We start from the raw sequence: 18,590 nt of genomic DNA on the forward strand, positions 1-18,590 counted from the left end.
CAAATGCTGTGGTATATGCTATTCTGCCTGTGGGATGTTACATATAAAAGATCCCTTGCCACTAATGGAAAAATATAGCGGGTTTCCTCTCTAAGTCTTTATGTCAAAATGACCAAATGTTTGACATCCAATAGCCGACGATTAACAAATCAAAGTGCTTTAGTGGTATCGTTAAGCAAAGCAAACTTTAAAACAAACTTTGTACTTTCATTTAACTCGAGGGAAATGGTATATGTTATTTTAATATTATTTTAACTAATAGTCTAACAAGGTGACATGTGCGTATACAGAAAACATACGAACAACCTTTTTATTCAGTGGTATATACTTTAATTTTAAGGTGCATATTTAAGACTAAACTGTTGAAATCTTTTTAGTGTGACATCTTTATCTTCTGCATCTGTCATTGCAGCACTTGAAGAAGAGAAATCAACGTGCGAGGCCAGCAGCCATGGAGACGTCGGAATCAAAAAAAGATGATGAACAAGATTGATATGTAGTTCGATAATAAATGTTACAACTGTACTTTTGTTATTCTTAATTACATTGACCCGATGTTGGCACAACATTGGGCCAACTATATAACGTGGTAGGAAAATATTGACACAACCTTGGTATACCGTTGGTGCAACGTGGGATTGGCAACAGTGAGCCAACGTTGGTCCAATGGACAAAATGACCTTGTGCCAACGTCGGCAGTCTACGTTGGGCCAACGGTACGGTTTATGTAGGACCAGCGTTGGGCCAACCATGGTGTACCATCTGGGTAATGTTCATACCAGTGAATAGATTGTAAAATATCAATATTTTAATGCATTGATTCTTAATTAACAGAATTTATACACTCAAAATTATATACAATTGTTACAGACGGATTATATGTCTACTATTCACTACAGTTGAGGCACACAAATGTAGCATATACCTTTTGTAGATCGAATATAATATCTGAAAGCAAATTCTAACAATATGGGGCTTAAAAGTCATAAAAATTCAATGATTTGGCCTTGTTGATATAGCAAGTGTGAGGTCATGTGACACGCACCAAAATTTAATGTTAATTCATCTTCCTCCATTTTAAGTCAACTGTTTGAGTCTTGAGTGGACCGATATCGGTAATTTTAAGGAATAAATAAAAACGACTTAGTAAAATTAATAGTTTTAAGGATTTGTAAAGTTTTGTAGTTAGATACTTACTTGTAAACGAGTTTGGCTTCTCTCAGCCGGTTCCTTACAGTTTTGGGGTGGATGGGAGATTGTGGGTGCCGATGGTGTTGCGAGCAGTTTCGGTGGCAGTAAGATGACGATCGCGTGAATGCGGAAGCCTGATTGCTCGGTCCTCTCGGCGTGACGTTACACGTGGGCGCCCGGACCGGGGACGGTCGGCAACCCTTCCTGTAAGCCATAAACGTATCACAAGACGTTGTATGGTCCGAACATTCACACCAAATTGCACGGCAACTTGTCTTTGCATATGACCTTGCATGAGCTGTGAAATTGCTTGACCCCTCTCAACTTCGGTCAAGCGTGGCATAATGGCAATTAAAGTTTTAACAAATAACGCATCGGATTGTCTTCTGTAACAGGTAACACTACAATGTGGTATGAGTTGTACCCCCGACTTCGTCGGAATCATGCTTTTGCACGTGCTCTTGGTGATTTTCATTGTCTTGCCGAACGCTGCTCCCTATTACACTTCATTGAGTGTGGATTCAGGGTATAATGCACAATAACCCAATGAGTTATTTGTACAATTTCCATACAAATCCGCCCACTTATTTAGGAATTTTTCCACAATTTATGACCGGACGTTTCTTTTTCTTTTCAGTATATAACAGTGTTATAAGCAGGATTATACTTTAGATGTTAACCATTACGTATTGTCTATAATTATGCTGTATAGATATTTTTGAAAACAGAGTTAATCACATTTAGGAACATACATAATTTCTTTGTCGTTGACAGCTTTTTCAAATCTTCATGTAAAAATGGATAGCGAATGATGTTTTATTATCGTCTTAACATAGAGAAGCATTTATACTTAAATACATTAATTTATACTGGGTCCAATTATGAGTACACATTTTTTATATTAAAACTGACAAGTTATTGGTCGATTTGTATACAGACATACAGTTATGTACAATGTTATTTTGGTTTTATATATAAATGTAGGCATATCTTACTAAATTCCCTAAAGAAGCCCTTCCCCTGCAAGTGCTGAACCTCACCGCGGTGCAGGGGTGTAACAGATTATGTGTTTCTTGAATACTATTATCACTGTAGGGGAACGGATGTGTATATAAAAAAATTGCATCGGATGTGGAATAACTGTCAAGCGAGACATCGGGTTGTTCGTTTGGAACACAACAAAGGTAGATGGTGAAAATGTTGCATTTTACAACTGTATGCATAACGTTACTGGCCATTGCCTTATAAGAACATTTTGTATGTCGCGCTGAACACGTTTTGTATAGGTTGTGTGCAAAAAAAACACCCCGTAAACTGTATAGATTGTTCTATAAGTTGTTATGGAACGAACATCTGTCATTTCATACATGTAACCTCGGGATGGTTGTCCAAAAATAAAACAACGCCTGGTGGATTCACATTGTTACAAGTTGTTTATTCGTTCCGTTCCATCAAACCTAAAAACAAGAATATATCATCATAAAAAATAGGGAAAAATACTGAAGTTATCTCAAGCGATAACTTCTTAAGCGATAACTGACGACATGATTAAATATAGGTGGTATAAGCAAATACATGTATACATTATTATATTTATAATGTTACTCACCAGCAACATCTCAAAGTGGTTTTCACCAACCTCGAAAACACAGCCTGTAGCTAAGTTGACCATATACAAAAAGATGTCTTCCTCTCTCTAAGATCTTGGGAAGTGCAAGGAGCAGGAAAAGCATGCATGACCCCGGTCAGTCAGGTGGTTACTGTCAGGTCATGTCATGTTATACTTGTATGTCAACTTAGAGTTAACCAAACTATAATAATATGACTACTTTGGATTATCAATAAGACTAATTAAGTTAATAAATTAAGGGGTTTCTGTAAACAATTGTTAAGTTAATAATATGATATACTGAACACAATTTATATGTTTAGTTTAATAATAACTTTTATCCTGAATAATTAAACTGAAAATATACAATTAGTTAAACTGCTAGATAAACACCTGGTTACATACAACATTAAAGTAAAGTTAACTGAAACTAGACTTGTCTACTACACTGTATTATATTATTCCATGGAATGTATCAACATCAGCCATTTACACCTGAAAATTAATTAAACACCACCTGTGTAGCAGCGAAAAAAGGCGCCAAGAAATAGCTGTCTGTGCCGACGGGATTTATGCAGATATTGAAAGTTTTTTACATATGCTGTATATACTTAGTATTCATCAATATGGCATGAATAAAACGATTTATGACAAGCACATCAGTGTAATTACAGCTCCATAGTTATAATATAGTTTATGCATATTTATGGTTTCTGTCTTTTTTCTTAGAATATAAATATTTATTTTCACTGTTACATTCTGTACGTCTTTTTTCAGTATCTTCTGTATGTATAGAACATAAATTTTGCATCTACTTATTTATTAAGTACGTTTTATATGGTCAAAACTAGGGAGAGGTTAATTAATTTCCAAATGTGTATCAGTAGAAGTATTTATTTATTATTTCGTTGGTGTATGTCGTTCACTTAAAGATGCAAAATATTGTTGCATATCTTATTAACAAAAATAGTTACACAAACCCATACACAATAATCGCATAAATAACTACCAGACTGTCATTCACTGTACCACATGACATAATCAATTGTTTATGAACAAAAGTGTATTTTATTTTTAATTCTGTGAAGTTTTCACATGCTAGTTTCGTTACCGTAGCTACCGTATATTATACCGTCACAAAAGTTATGAATTGAAATACTTTTATATATTTTGTACATTGTACATAAAATTTTAAAGGCAGTTTTTGTTATTGTTGTTGTTTTAGTTTAATTCAGAGTATGGTGTTTAGATGTGCCATACTGCGTTTGTTTTTCATAGAAATAAAACGTTAAATTTACACATCTTTTGTCCATTTCAGAATGGATTCGTCATTTATGATCGATCCCATTGATGAATCTTTAACTGAGGAACCTTGTCCACGCAATGCATCAACACCAAGCAAAACAACCACACATAGGCCTACATACCAATGCAACGTTTGCCAGTATTCAAGTAAATACAAACACAACATCAGGAGGCATACTTCCATTCACTCTAAGAATGAGCAACCCAAAGTCATGGCACAAATTATCAGATGCATCGTAACTTAATTTGTTTGGCTTTGAATGTCATTTAATTTTCTTAATTGGCTGTGTTGGGGAGGTTAGTTCTTTTTGTCGTTACATTTTTACACTCGGACTTGCTTTTTGTGGAATTATAATTTTTTCTTCCATAGCAAATTGTTCATGGATAGTTTTGTAATATTTAGTTTTTACCGTTTACTTTAATTCTAACTTTCCATGTTTCATTATGCCATGGTAAATAATCTTCTCAAAATCACCTGACTGCACTGGACAGTATTAGCATATATACTGAGTGTCCGCCATTGTGCTCCTGCAAAATACAAACAAAAACGATGTCTCATATAAATTAAAATATAAATAACATAATTATTACAGTATATATTCATGTCATTCAATAATATATTTTTTACAAAAGATATTTTTATATTTTAAAGCTGGTCATAATAAATTCAAAATCTAACAACCTATAAACATTTATTTTGGCCTAATATCAAAACAACCTATACAACATTATACAACAACCTATACAGACGTCGATTGTTAAACAACGTAGAATTTAATTAATTAAAAATATGTTTCATGTTTATTGTAGGGTTTGTGTAAATGTGTTTGACACTAAACAGAATTGAGTTTGTTTCTGTACACGTTTGAAAAGGTTTTAGCAACAAAAAAAAAGGTTTATCGTGATTTCATTCGCAATGTTTGGGTCTTCTTGATGTAGTCTTGATGATTGAACACATACACATACAATAAATAACAGCTGTATTTATGCAATACGTTGATAAAATCATTTGACAAAGTATAGACCTAATCAAGAAATCGTAACTAGCATCAAATATTAAGGAAATCATTGTAAAAGCAATATTCTTACTACCTACCTTTGACATGTTCCGAACGTACAACCCGATGTCTCGCTTGACAGTAATTCCACATCCGATGCAAAAAAAAATTATATACACATCCGTTCCCCTACAGTGATTATATTCAAGAGAAAAAAAAGATGGCTAATACAGCACATTGGTGTTTTTTCATTATTATTAACATAGATGTTTTTAAATAGTAACAAGCCAATCATATATTTCAGACTTCACAAGTTTTGCCTTTGTAAGTACACATTTAATTATTTCTTCAAATGGCCAAATGGACTTTCAAATAAAATAGGTACATACATACACACACACACACACACACACACACACACACACACACAAAGGTGTCTTGGGATAAATAGTCGTTTATCTCCTTTAGCAATTGGCTGTCATTAAAGCTTAAAATTAATTCTTTTACTTCATTTTCCACTAAATATTTATTTAAAAATTCATCTGCAAGTACTAACAGTGAACATGTACACCACAACATGTGTTGCAATTAGGAACTACAGTAGACCGTGGTGAATGACCTTTCATAAGTAAGTGAACCGTGTAGTGGCAGTGCAGACGTTTTCGTTTCCGATGGCCACGTCACCAAAAGCAGCCACGTCACCAGACCCTAAGAGTTGTGCAAAGTTGGAGTAAGCTCAAACTAGCAGCCCCTAAGAGTTGTGCAAAGTTAGCAGTCATTTAATGCAGACAAAATAGTGTTAGTGTTTATATTTATCGATTGGTATATTATTTTCAGTACTTCCCGTATCTTCTAACAGCCACTAAGAGATTGTTGATACACATACACAGTAGGTTAACAAGGGTACTAATGACAATTAACATATTTATTTATTCATACATTAATATAGTATTACACATAATAGATGGGTAGGACTTTCCTTTGGCACTGTCACGTATAAAGAACATTGTAAATACTTATCATAAACAGTTAGTTAGTGACAGTGCCAAAGAAAAGTCCTTCCAATAGATGCATTACAGTTTTGTTTTGCAATCTTATGTGCATAAAATTAGTAGCAATACGGTCTCTTTGTTAAAAACTAACAAGCATTCGTGTGAATGTTTACCGCCATCTTATTTTTTATTTGTTAATGAATTATGCAAAAGTTATTAGAAACCTTCGGGTTTCCTAAGTACTGGTACGGTATACATACCCATTTCAACCTTCCCCGTTTTTAAAATATAGGCCTACTTTTTGAACTTAGATTAAAATTCCGATTTTACAATGCTACGCAAACAGCAGTGAGCCCCATGTTTCCATTACATACCCCTGCTATAGATGTATAAGTGTTACATAAAGTGTATAACTAGAATATATAAACCAATCCCTGTCAACCTTCCCAGTTTTTTTTAATATATATTTTTTAACTTAGGCTAAAATTCTTTTGTATAGGTAGAAACATGGGGGTTACTTTTCGTATGTTCGGCATTGTAAAATCTTAATTTTAGCCTAAATTAGAAACGTATATTTGTAAAACAGGGAAGGTCGACAGGGATTTGTTTATATATTCTAGTTATACACTTAGTGTGATACTTAGAAACCCATAGCAGTGGTTTCCATCGACTTTAGTATATATGGGAACATGGGGGTTACTTTTCTTATTCTCGGCATTGTAAAATAGGAATTTTAGTCCAAGTTAAAAATATATATTAAAAGAAAACTGGGAACGTTAGATTTGCTTATATATTCTAGTTATACACTTAGTGTGATACTTAGACACCAATAGCAGTGGTTTCCATCGACTTTAGTATAGATGGGAATATGGGGGTTACTTTTCGTATGCTCGGCATTGCAAAATAGGAATTTTAGCCTAAGTTAGAAAAGTATATTTGAAAAACTGGGAAGGTTGACAGGGATTTGTTTACATATTCTTGTAAAAATCGGAATTTTTTGTGATATTTGAAATATTACAAGCAGTGGTACAACTGTAGATCATGGGACTATCGTCACAGTTTCTTTAAGTTGTGGCCGTTCTTCAGGAAAGTTCCGTGGCTTATTATAATCTGCTTTGATTGGAAATCTTGAATTAAAAGTTATTATTCTTAATTTTAACTCGACAAACATATTTATTAATGAAGTTATATACCAAAAGTAAATTTTTCTCCTTTGTAATAATAAAAGTTGGGATGAATTTTGTTAATTACATAATAATAATTAAGTAAATCCAGGAGTAAAGTTTGTTTAAAAATACAAAAAATACCGCAGCCACAGATTATATTAATTATTGATTTCTGGTATCTCAAAAATAATTATACATTATTTTCTTTCAAAGAATTTCTTTTAAAATAATAAATTAAAGTATAATTGGCCTGATAATAACACTAAATTAAATTATAATAATAGGCCTGATGATGAAGTAATAAATTATTGATATGGGTAACCCAAACGATGCTTTTTTGATTACTGCACATCGTCTGGTCCTCTGGTGAAAGGCCAGGCTACAATCCGAAAGATAATATTTCCTCGCCGCAGCGGGTCTGAACATTTTTAATTTAAACTGAAAAAAAAGAGGACGTAATTACAACAAAAGATAAACAAATGTGCCTATATATGTTAAAATAAAAAAAACCCACAAAAACAATATATACATCAAAAATAATATAATATGTAAAAATATTAAGATTTTTTTTATTAATAATCCAAATATGAGCAAATGAACAAGTGAGAGCTTTGAGAATCAAAGCGAATTCGTTCGGTAGCAAAGAATGCGAAGGAAGGGTACTAGTCTATGCGGCGAAATTCATTACAATACTGGTTAGAAAATAACAGACTTAACCAATCGAATTGCTGATCGGCAGTTACTAATGACTGAAAAACCTTAGTGACTGCTGGCTGCTAATTTCCTTAGTGGCTGGTAATTTGAGCCTGGTCTGCTGTCAGTATATCGTGTGCGAAGTATGTTGATGCAAGCGCAAAGAATAATTACTCTTTCCCCGAAAACACGAGGGTGTCATCTGATTACTGATGAAATAACTGAACAGTTATCTGAAATGCGCAGTATATTTACGGGTATTTTACATGTTCACGGTAAGAATAAATAATAATACATCTAAGAAAAAGTTAGTTTTGTTTAACGACACCACTAGAGCATAATAATCTGCTATTGCATGTCAAACATTTGGTAATTTTGACTTATAGTCTTAGAGAGAAAACCCTGTAAATGTTTCCATTCGTAGCAAGGATTCTTTTATATGCACCACACTGCTTTATAATAATGTAAAAGAGTGCACACACACACACACTCACACACACACAGACACACACTCACACACACACACACACACACACACTCACACACACACACACACTCACTCACACACACACACACACACACACACACACATACTTACTCACACACACACAAACACTCACACACACACACTCACTCACACACACTCACACACACACACTCACACACACACTCACACACACTCACGCACACACTCACACACACTCACACACTCACACACACACACACACACACACACACACTCACACACACACACACACACACACTCACTCACACACACACAAACACACACACACTTTTTGGCACCTTCCTATGCCACTGCACCGTCCCACAGACATAGTACATACCATAGCCTTTGCTATATAGTCTCACTCTGTTGAGTCGTCGTCTCTAGTAAGTTGTGCCATTTGGCATTCTCTCCGCCTAGTTTTAAAGTAATACGCCACCTACCGTTTGTTTACGTCTCAAGTCTCACAGTAAGATGTGTAGACAGTCAAGTAGCTAAGAAATTATACACGGCGGTCGTTTATATAAAATTCAAAAATACATTATACGGTTGTCGTATATATAGCCTCATCACTACGAGTCTGTTTTGCCGTAATTTTTTAACTTATAAACATAAAGAGTTCTAACTTTAAAAAACGAAGCGTGTCATGGAATTCCCTCGATCTTAGTTCAATTAAAATACTTTGGATCATACAGTAACTAGGTTTGGTATATTATATTGACCGTCAGAGTACTTTGGCTAAAGCACTCCCTGTTTTATTCATAGCATTTTGTTTTTAGATATATATATATATATATATATATATATATATATATATATATATATATTTCAAACATATATTGCCTATTTGTTTTTATTGAACATTAAGTAATTAAATACTTTTATTTTTTAGTGACAGACACATGTGCAAGTTTGACTGTGGGTGAGGTTAGTATTGTTCGTAGTGTTAAACTTAGGACCTAGATATTTACATTTGTATAGTTGACATTATAATTATGTCAGCCAGGTTTAAGTTATCATTTGTTTACATACAAAGTAAAGAGCAAATTTGAGAATGACTTGCTTATGAACATATTTTTAAATTTTAGTTATAATAAAATTTAATGTTTTGATTTTGATTTTTCTATTTTCAGAATTTTGATCCAGGTTTGAGGTAACTTTATTTTGTTTGGTTTGTTTTTCTATCACAAATTTAAGTTTAAACACAAGTCTGATATATAAATGTGTTTTTTTTGTGTTTTTTTCATGTAATTAAGACTTGTTCCAAAAATACATATTAACACTTGTCATTCTTAAAGTAAAATTACGTAATATTGTATTTTCTGTACACTTGTCATTCTTAAAGTAAAATTACGTAATATTGTATTTTCTGTACACTTGTCATTCTTAATGTAAAATTACGTAATATTGTATTTGTATTAACACTTGTCATTCTTAAAGTAAAATTACGTAATATTGTATTTTCTGTACACTTGTCATTCTTAAAGTAAAATTACGTAATATTATATTTTCTGTACACTTGTCATTCTTAAAGTAAAATTACGTAATATTGTATTTTCTGTACACTTGTCATTCTTAATGTAAAATTACGTAATATTGTATTTTCTGTACACTTGTCATTCTTAATGTAAAATTACGTAATATTGTATTTGTATTAACACTTGTCATTCTTAAAGTAAAATTACGTAATATTGTATTTTCTGTACACTTGTCATTCTTAAAGTAAAATTACGTAATATTATATTTTCTGTACACTTGTCATTCTTAAAGTAAAATTACGTAATATTGTATTTTCTGTACACTTGTCATTCTTAATGTAAAATTACGTAATATTGTATTTTCTGTACACTTGTCATTCTTAAAGTAAAATTACGTAATATTGTATTTTCTGTACACTTGTCATTCTTAATGTAAAATTACGTAATATTGTATTTTTATTAACACTTGTCATTCTTAAAGTAAAATTACGTAATATTGTATTTTCTGTACACTTGTCATTCTTAAAGTAAAATTACGTAATATTGTATTTTCTGTACACTTGTCATTCTTAAAGTAAAATTACGTAATATTGTATTTTCTGTACACTTGTCATTCTTAATGTAAAATTACGTAATATTGTATTTTCTGTACACTTGTCATTCTTAATGTAAAATTACGTAATATTGTATTTTTATTAACACTTGTCATTCTTAAAGTAAAATTACGTAATATTGTATTTTCTGTACACTTGTCATTCTTAAAGTAAAATTACGTAATATTGTATTTTCTGTACACTTGTCATTCTTAATGTAAAATTACGTAATATTGTATTTTCTGTACAATCTTGCTCAGTGGTAGAACAGTTGTCTCAGGTGCTGTCAGCTATGGGATCAATTCCTTGCAGTTGATTTTTTTTTATTACAGCCATTGCTTCTCAAGTGATATAGCAAACAATATTTAATCTGCTATCTTGTTTGTGGAAAGTATATTTACAGGGCTTCTAGAATTTTATAAACAAATTCACTTAAAAACTGTTTGCTTTGGGTAGGTGGGTGGGGCAGGAAAGTCATATTTACAAAACAGACATAGCAGCAGCATTTGTCAACTTTCTGTTTTTTACTAGCCGTCAGGCATGATGATAGTAGTTATTTACTAGCCCAACATTGAACATCACTAGCTATCGGAGTGGGGCTAGCATAATCTAGAAGCCATGACATTTATTTTTATATTGTATGGTAGTTTATTTTATTTTATCATTAATTACATAATTCTCATTAAAAAGTGCTTGGGTGCTGTTAAACCAACATTCATTTCCTATACAGAAAGAAAATGTAGTACAGTGCAGTGCAAAATGTATGAATAATGGCATTTTATTTTATTTTTGTTTTGTTTTGCTTTTTTGTTTTTTCAGAGCAGACACTGAAATGATGCTGAACAGCATTGTCCCAGATGTTAGTATTTCAGTTTCTTCTAAAGTTTTTGGTTTAAATGTGCTGGTAATAATTATATAAAAATATCTGCATCGCAGTATGATTCATACATATTTAAATATGTGCTTAACATAATTATATGATGGGTAGAAAAAATCCTGAAAGAGTTAACAGTTGTCAAAAACAGTCACTTACCTCATTGATGTTAATGGTAAACGAGGTTGAAAACATACAATTTATGTTTACTTAAGGGCATGGAATTACATTACAAAAGCTGAAAAAGTTTCAGAATTTTAACTGGAAAATTTGTTTCTCTGCATAATTGTGGAATTGCACTGAAAAATATGAAATGAAAACATTTTCTCTATACGTGAATGCCCCTGCGTGTGCTGTAACCTCACTGTGGTGCAGGGGTGTAACATTCTCTTTGAGAATGGCCAATACAGCACAAAATTGAAGTTTTGAGTAAAATTCAGTATCTGTAAAATTCTGTGATATTTGTGTTTTTGCACAGTTCTTTACACTGTTTTTGTTTAAGTCTTGAATTTTTATATTGATGTTGATCATCACTTTATTTATTTGCATTACCATAGTTTGACACCCAATAGCCGATGTATTTTTCGTGCTTGGGTGTCGTTAAACATTCATTCATTCATTCATTCTATACGTGAATGTGTGTGGTTTAAGAACACCAGGCTGTTTTTGCATTTCATTTCTCACAAACTGTAAGTCGTAGATCAGTGATTTCTTGAGGAGACGTGGATACAGTGAAACCCCTTAAAACCAGACTCTCTTTAATCAAGACTTCCCTACAACAGGACCTTTTTCAAGTCAAATCTTTTTCATAGTGGTCTTTAAAATCCTTGAAAGTATTTGAATTTAATAAAAAATATTTTTAGGTCTTTGAAAGTCTTTGAATTTGAATAAAAAATCTTTAAGGGAGTCTTTAAATGCTCACACATCATAGCCAAAGCAGAGATGATATCTTTTACAGCTGCATGCTCTTGATATTTTCCAGTTGCAAGGTTTAATCTGTCATGATGCATGAAAAAAAGCTAAAATATTTTGCCATGGACAGCAACATAAACAAACTGATTTGGTATTTTTATCACATTCTATTGTCTTTGACCGCTGTGTAAAACTCTTTGGAAATGGCAGGTAAAAGTCTTTGAATTTGTTTGGTCTTTAAAGGCCCTCAATCACGGGTTTAGTGGGCCTTATTTCTCTAAATATGGATTATGAATGGAAATTACATTCATTTGGAATACCAAACCTAGTTACTGTATGATCCAAAACATTTGAATTGAACTATGATTGAGGAAATTCCATGGCACGCTTCATTTTTTAAAATTTGGAACTCTTCATGTGATAAGTCATGAAAAATTCGACAAAACAGACTCGTAGTGATAAAGCTATATATACGACAACCGTATAAAGTATTTTTGACTTTTATATAAACGACCACCGTGTATAGAGACTTGGCAAATGGAGGCCGGTTATATACATGGAAAATAATAAAAAATATATTATTAATTTCATGACGAAAATAATTGTGAATACGCTGAAATAAAATAACAAACAGTCGGAACATCAACTCACCATTTATTATAATTATTAGTAGTATTATTATTATCAGGCACGTGTGCAAATTATTTTGACTGGTTCGCAAAGTGGTCATTCGGTTTAATTACTATTACTAGTATTATTATCAGGCGCGTGTGCAATTATTTTGACTGGTTTGCAAAGTGGTCATTCGGTTTAATGTATAGCGTAAAAAACCCAGTGTACTGTTGCATGTTTTGTCGTCTCCAAAGTAGGGTCTCCACAAGTACTCGGGCACGGGTCGAGTCTAGCAAGACTCGAGCCCGTTCACAGGACTCGAGTACCCGTACAAGGTGGAATACAATATCAACTATAATACATTGGACGATGTAGGACAATAATTTCAGCTGTAGATAATCAGCGATATAAGTTACACAATAATTATAAGATTGTTACGCTAATTGCTCTTTTTAAACTGGCCGTCCATCCATCACAACACTGAACATATAAACCGGTTTTTAAATGCAATGATTTGGCATCCATGTTCAGCGCTGGAATTAAGATGCATAATGCTATTTTACTCTGTTCCTTAATCTCATCATCGTCCAGTATAAGTGTCGGGTACTCGAGTCCAATATTTTGGACTCGTGGAGGCCCTAGTCCATAGGTTGGCTAATTATCATTTAACCCAGTTGAATAGTTCCACGTGCAGGGACAAGTTCAGCCTGTCGTTTGTGCGTGTGTGCACGCACGTTAGTCTTGCATTTTATAGCCAAAACTCCCCCAGATAAAACACCGCCCCTCCACCCCAAAAAGGTAGTGGTAGGATAATAATAATAGTAATAATAATAATAATAATAATAATAATAATTGTGTATTATTGTTATTATTATTATTATTATTATTATTATGTTTACATATATTATAATGTTGGTAAAATCATGTCGCGGTGGAGTGGGATGGGGTGGGCGTTACATAAACATAACATAAATTTAGAGAGGGACCCGGGAGTGGTCTCAGCGTTACTAGTAGCCTATAAAAAAAAGTATGTATTTTGAGTTTTATTGCCCCTTGCAATTTTGAGCATTTGAAATGTGACTAAATACAGCAATATAACCTTTCAGTCATATTTACCCTACGTCGCAGAGGACGGCCAAATCAAATGTATTGTCATGTAATACCTTGTTGGGTCAATAATTAGGTCAACCATCTGTGAGAGAGGACGTTGAAGGCTATGGACCCTGTCTAAACTGGACTGTTTACTTGTCACAAGGGTGTCAAGTTTAGAGGGGTTTCACTCTACATGTATTTAATGTCAGCATTGCCGCATGCGGCAGATTCAGTGGTACTAACGGTACGTTGTATTGTATTTCAGGGAGCTGGATATCGAAACACATTTCTAGGTCCAGATTATACGGTAAGCTGGCTAAAACTGCAGTATTTGACACGACCTTTTTTTTCACTTGAGCACAGTCTTACTGTTCAGTGGATCCTGAGATCAGCCAATCTGAATGGTCTCGTTTGGCCCTTTCTCATTTCAGCTATAGTCTAAATAACTAGAATGCCTATGAGAAAATAGACTTTGCTGCAGCAATGGTTTTTTTTTTTTAATTTCCTACAGGAAGTGTCACATTTAACATATGAAAATACTAGATAGTCAATGTTGTTATTAAGTTTATTCTCTAAAATCTTACGAGGTAAAAAGAAATCTAGTTTTGTTATTATACATTAATTATCAATTACATGTGTTTTCTACCAATTGAAATTAATGACTTTAATAAATAAGCTTTGGAATGTGTTTTCAAGGTTGACAATATCTGTGGAGTTGAGTTATCTATTAGAATTAAAATTTGGACTACCATGCAGTTTACCTATCAGAAATAACTGTCCGCTATTCAATGAAGAAAATACATGAGTTACTATGAATATATTTTTCTATTATTAGTTGTACCTTAGTTTACCAAGATAAAAGCATTTAGCAAAGAAAATTTGTGATTTTGAAAGTGAAATGAGGCACTGGATTTCATTAATGTAATATTTCTCACTAAAAATGAAATTCATTACTGTTACCTCAATGAATGTAGCTTAGTAATAAAGTACAGTGCATTAGTACTGAATTGCTAAAGTGTTTTGTCTTAGTATAGTATTATTGTTACTATTTCAGCCTTCCGATGCCATATAACCGTAAATAAAATGTGTTGAGTGTGTCGTTAAATAAAACATTTCCTATTTCAGCCTGCACATATAAAAGCTGTCCTAATAGGAAATAGTGTGAGTGTGCCCATCACAAATGGAAAACTCAATCTAGGCTCTTGGCAGGGAATCTGGCTGTGTGAACACAGGAACCACGCAGGTGACATCATTCTCTCAGTAACAAGGGAGGGGAGAGATGTAGATATGACTCAGTTGGTAGAGTGCTTACCTGAGGGGCAGTGGGTAGCAGGATCATATGTCCTCAGTTCTATTGGGGTTTTCCAGTCCGTTGTTCATGACTGGTACATCAAAGGCTGATGTATGTACTGTCCCGCCTATATTCCTTGCTGCTTTATCTGGTACCAGAGGCGGATCGGGGGGGGGGGGGGTGTAGTTTTGCGACAGTTATAATTTTACAATATATTAATTTCATTTTTTTTACGATTACCCTCCAAACCTCCCCCAAAGTTCCCTTGGCATTCTGCCTCAAGTCACTGGGGGGCCCTTAAATGAATTTTCTGGATCCGCCACTGGGTACAAAAAAGTTAGTTTGTTGTGTTTAACACCACCACTAGAGCACATAGACTCGAGACTAATAGAGTATGAGACGGAACGGCATGGCAACCATACAAATTACCGGCCTCGGTGGCGTCGTGGTTAGGCCATCGGTCTACAGGCTGGTAGGTAATGGGTTCGGATCCCAGTCGATGCACGGGATTTTTAATCCAGCTACCGACTCCAAACCCTGAGTGAGTGCTCTGCAAGGCTCAATGGGTAGGTGTAAGCCACTTGCACCGACCAGTGATCCATAACTGGTTCAACAAAGGCAATGGTTTGTGCTATCCTGCCTGTGGGAAGCGCAAATAAAAGATCCCTTGCTGCTAATCGGAAAGAGTAGCCCATGTAGTGGCGACAGCGGGTTTCCTCTCAAAATCTGTGTGGTCCTTAACCATATGTCTGACGCCATATAACCGTAAATAAAATGCGTTGAGTGTGTCGTTAAATAAAACATTTCTTTCTTTCTTTCTTTCCATACAAATTGTATGTGTGTGACGTCATTAGAGATTAAGTCTGGACTCTAAACGTTTTATAAGCATGGACCCAGATTCTCACAAACTGTAAGTCTTTAGTTAATCAAATTTGGTTTATAGTAGCACCTATGGATGTTCATCACAGTGCACTGACAAATTTCTGTGGCAGGCAAGACATATAATTCCATGGAATTCTTGTTTTGTCTCTCAAACAAATGTCAAAATTATCATATTAGATCAAAAATACACAGTTTAAAATGTTCTCGGGTTTTATTAAACATTCCTTTCATTGACATTTCTCAATCCAATTACGGTACTACTCTAGTAATGATATATAAAACATTCAATGGTGTGGTGATTATCAAAAGACGTGGCCGTATGGAAGCAGGTTTCTTCTCTTATTTTATAGACCAAGTGGTTACTGGTGTTTAGGTGGATTGTCACCAGTGGAATATTATATGTAGAGAACTATAGGAAGCGAAAAAAACCCCAAATATAACATTGAATGAAATATTTACCTATAACATTGTCGATTGTGAATTTTTGCATTTGTGAAAGAAAGTAATACATGCTTTTATCATGTTTTACCCATAATGTTGTGAATTGTGAACTTTTACATGTTTTAATATTTGCCCTTTGTTTTATCTTTAATTTTTTTTTTATCTTTCAGAGTGGTATGAAATGGCTTATTTTTGTGTTATTAATAGTATTTTATTTTTTGTTGGTTTAATCTAACTGCTTACATTTTTTGAACAGATGGACGAAAATTGGTGCTGACAATTCAAGGAGATTAAATTGTACTGTGTTACTGAAGACCTTAATTTGACACTTAAAACACTAGGGTTTTTTAACATGCTGGAATGTCATTGAGCAGTCATTCATTGAAAGCGTTGAAAAGTGTAATGTTTTTATTGTTTTATAATGATAACTAATTTTATCACACCAGGAATCGAGATGGAAGGCATTATGGGTGATCTATTCTAATTCCATATACTCTGACTCTCTCTTGTGGGAAGAATGATGGAAATACATTGTGAAAAGGTTTCAGGCCTTCTCATTTTGACCGAATATCTCTATCGTTTTTGTCCGAATTTTGAGGATTTGCTCTAACACGGGAGGGGACAGTGTTCTCGCCCCCGTGTATCGTATCGTTATCCCTCTCTCTCTTTGTCTCTCTTTGTCTCTCTCTCTCTCTCTCTCTCTCTCTCTCTCTCTCTCTCTCTCTCTCTCTCTCTCTCTCTCTCTCTCTCTCTCTCTCTCTCTTCTTCACCAATGACAGTCCTTTCATCTCCTTACCTCCTCTCTATATAGAAACATACTCAATCTCCTGTGAGGTCAACAAGAATTGTTTTAAATTATTAAGGAATTAGATGCAGCACGTGTCTGTATATTAAAATCTGTCTCTCAGAAATGTTTGTTTGTCTTGTTAAAATGTTAAGTCATGGTGTTAACTAACCACAGTAGACTGACGACTTGATATATAATTTGGTGTTAACTAACCACAGTAGACTGACGACTTGGTATATAATTTGGCGTTAACTAACCACAGTAGACTGACGACTTGATATATAATTTGGTGTTAACTAACCACAGTAGACTGACGACTTGATATATAATTTGGCGTTAACTAACCACAGTAGACTGACGACTTGATATATAATTTGGCAATGATGATTCATTCAGATGAGGCGGGATTCAGCTCAGTCTGTGGAGCCATTCAACTGATTGGGTTTTTTCTCATTCCAACCAGTCCATCACAACTGGTCATTGGCCATGATATGTGCTTTCCTGTCTGTGGGAAAGTGCATATAAAAGATTCTTTGCTGCTAATGGAAAAATTCTATCATGTTTCCTCTGATGTCAGAATTACCAAATGTTTGGCATCCAATAGCCGATGATTAATAAATCAGTATGCTCCAGTGGTGTCGTTAAACAAAACGTTGTAAAGTCATACACAAAATTTCAACTCAATATCTTGAGGCATGGGGGGGGGGGGGGGGGGAAACTTCCGTATCTCCTAAGTTCAAGGGCGATAACTGTCAAAAATTGATAAATCGTCGTGAATGTCAAAATTGATCTGTACATAATGGTATATGATAAAGCTACACATACAATTTCAGCTAAATATTTCAAGACATTGTGAAAACAAAACATCCGGAAAACCATAAGTGGGACAGACAGAAGAAGGACGGAGATGAAACCTATAGTCCCCTCCGGTACATCTTCATAAATCAAGGCTAATATTCGTTCCTCGTATTCAGCCTCCCCTCCTGCTTCGGAGTTGGTCACTGGCGATGTCAGAGGCTAAATCCGAAGTGGGCGTGCCTGAACCCTTGTGGATAGTGGCCTCAGATTACAGTTATCTTCCCATTTGGTTGTCCAAAATCCGGAAGTTTCACCGCGCAAGTAGTCTGCTGTTTGACTGTGATTATTTCATGGCAGACAGCTATGAAGTG

The 18,590-nt window shown here is 34.2% G+C and overlaps 1 protein-coding gene across 2 annotated transcripts; it reads left to right on the forward strand.

Annotated features, from left to right (window-relative positions):
* Positions 1 to 8,023: 8,023 nt before the first annotated feature.
* On the forward strand, positions 8,024 to 17,545 carry LOC121382050 (UPF0047 protein YjbQ-like). 2 transcript variants are annotated; one of them, XM_041511526.1, is made up of 7 exons: positions 8,024 to 8,229; positions 9,352 to 9,386; positions 9,593 to 9,612; positions 11,350 to 11,389; positions 14,286 to 14,327; positions 15,146 to 15,181; positions 16,891 to 17,545. In XM_041511526.1, the coding sequence occupies exons 1-7, from the start codon at positions 8,100 to 8,102 to the stop codon at positions 16,909 to 16,911; spliced, it is 324 nt and encodes a 107-aa protein (XP_041367460.1). In that variant the 5' UTR covers positions 8,024 to 8,099; the 3' UTR covers positions 16,912 to 17,545. The 2 variants fall into 2 exon arrangements, with proteins under 2 accessions (XP_041367460.1, XP_041367459.1); XM_041511525.1 differs by having other exon boundaries at positions 8,034 to 8,229; positions 15,146 to 15,263.
* The last annotated feature ends 1,045 nt before the right edge of the window (positions 17,546 to 18,590 follow it).

The sequence above is a fragment of the Gigantopelta aegis genome, chromosome 9 (genome assembly GCF_016097555.1).
Source record: "Gigantopelta aegis isolate Gae_Host chromosome 9, Gae_host_genome, whole genome shotgun sequence".
Classification (NCBI taxonomy): Eukaryota; Metazoa; Mollusca; class Gastropoda; order Neomphalida; family Peltospiridae; genus Gigantopelta; species Gigantopelta aegis.

Coding starts and splice junctions, on each gene's coding strand:
- LOC121382050 (XM_041511525.1), top strand. CDS start 8,100: ATGTTGATGCAAGCGCAAAGAATAATTACTCTTTCCCCGAAAACACGA. Junction 9,387..9,592: donor CAAGTTTGACTGTGGGTGAG/GTTAGTATTGTT, acceptor TTCTATTTTCAG/AATTTTGATCCAGGTTTGAG. Junction 9,613..11,349: donor AATTTTGATCCAGGTTTGAG/GTAACTTTATTT, acceptor TTGTTTTTTCAG/AGCAGACACTGAAATGATGC.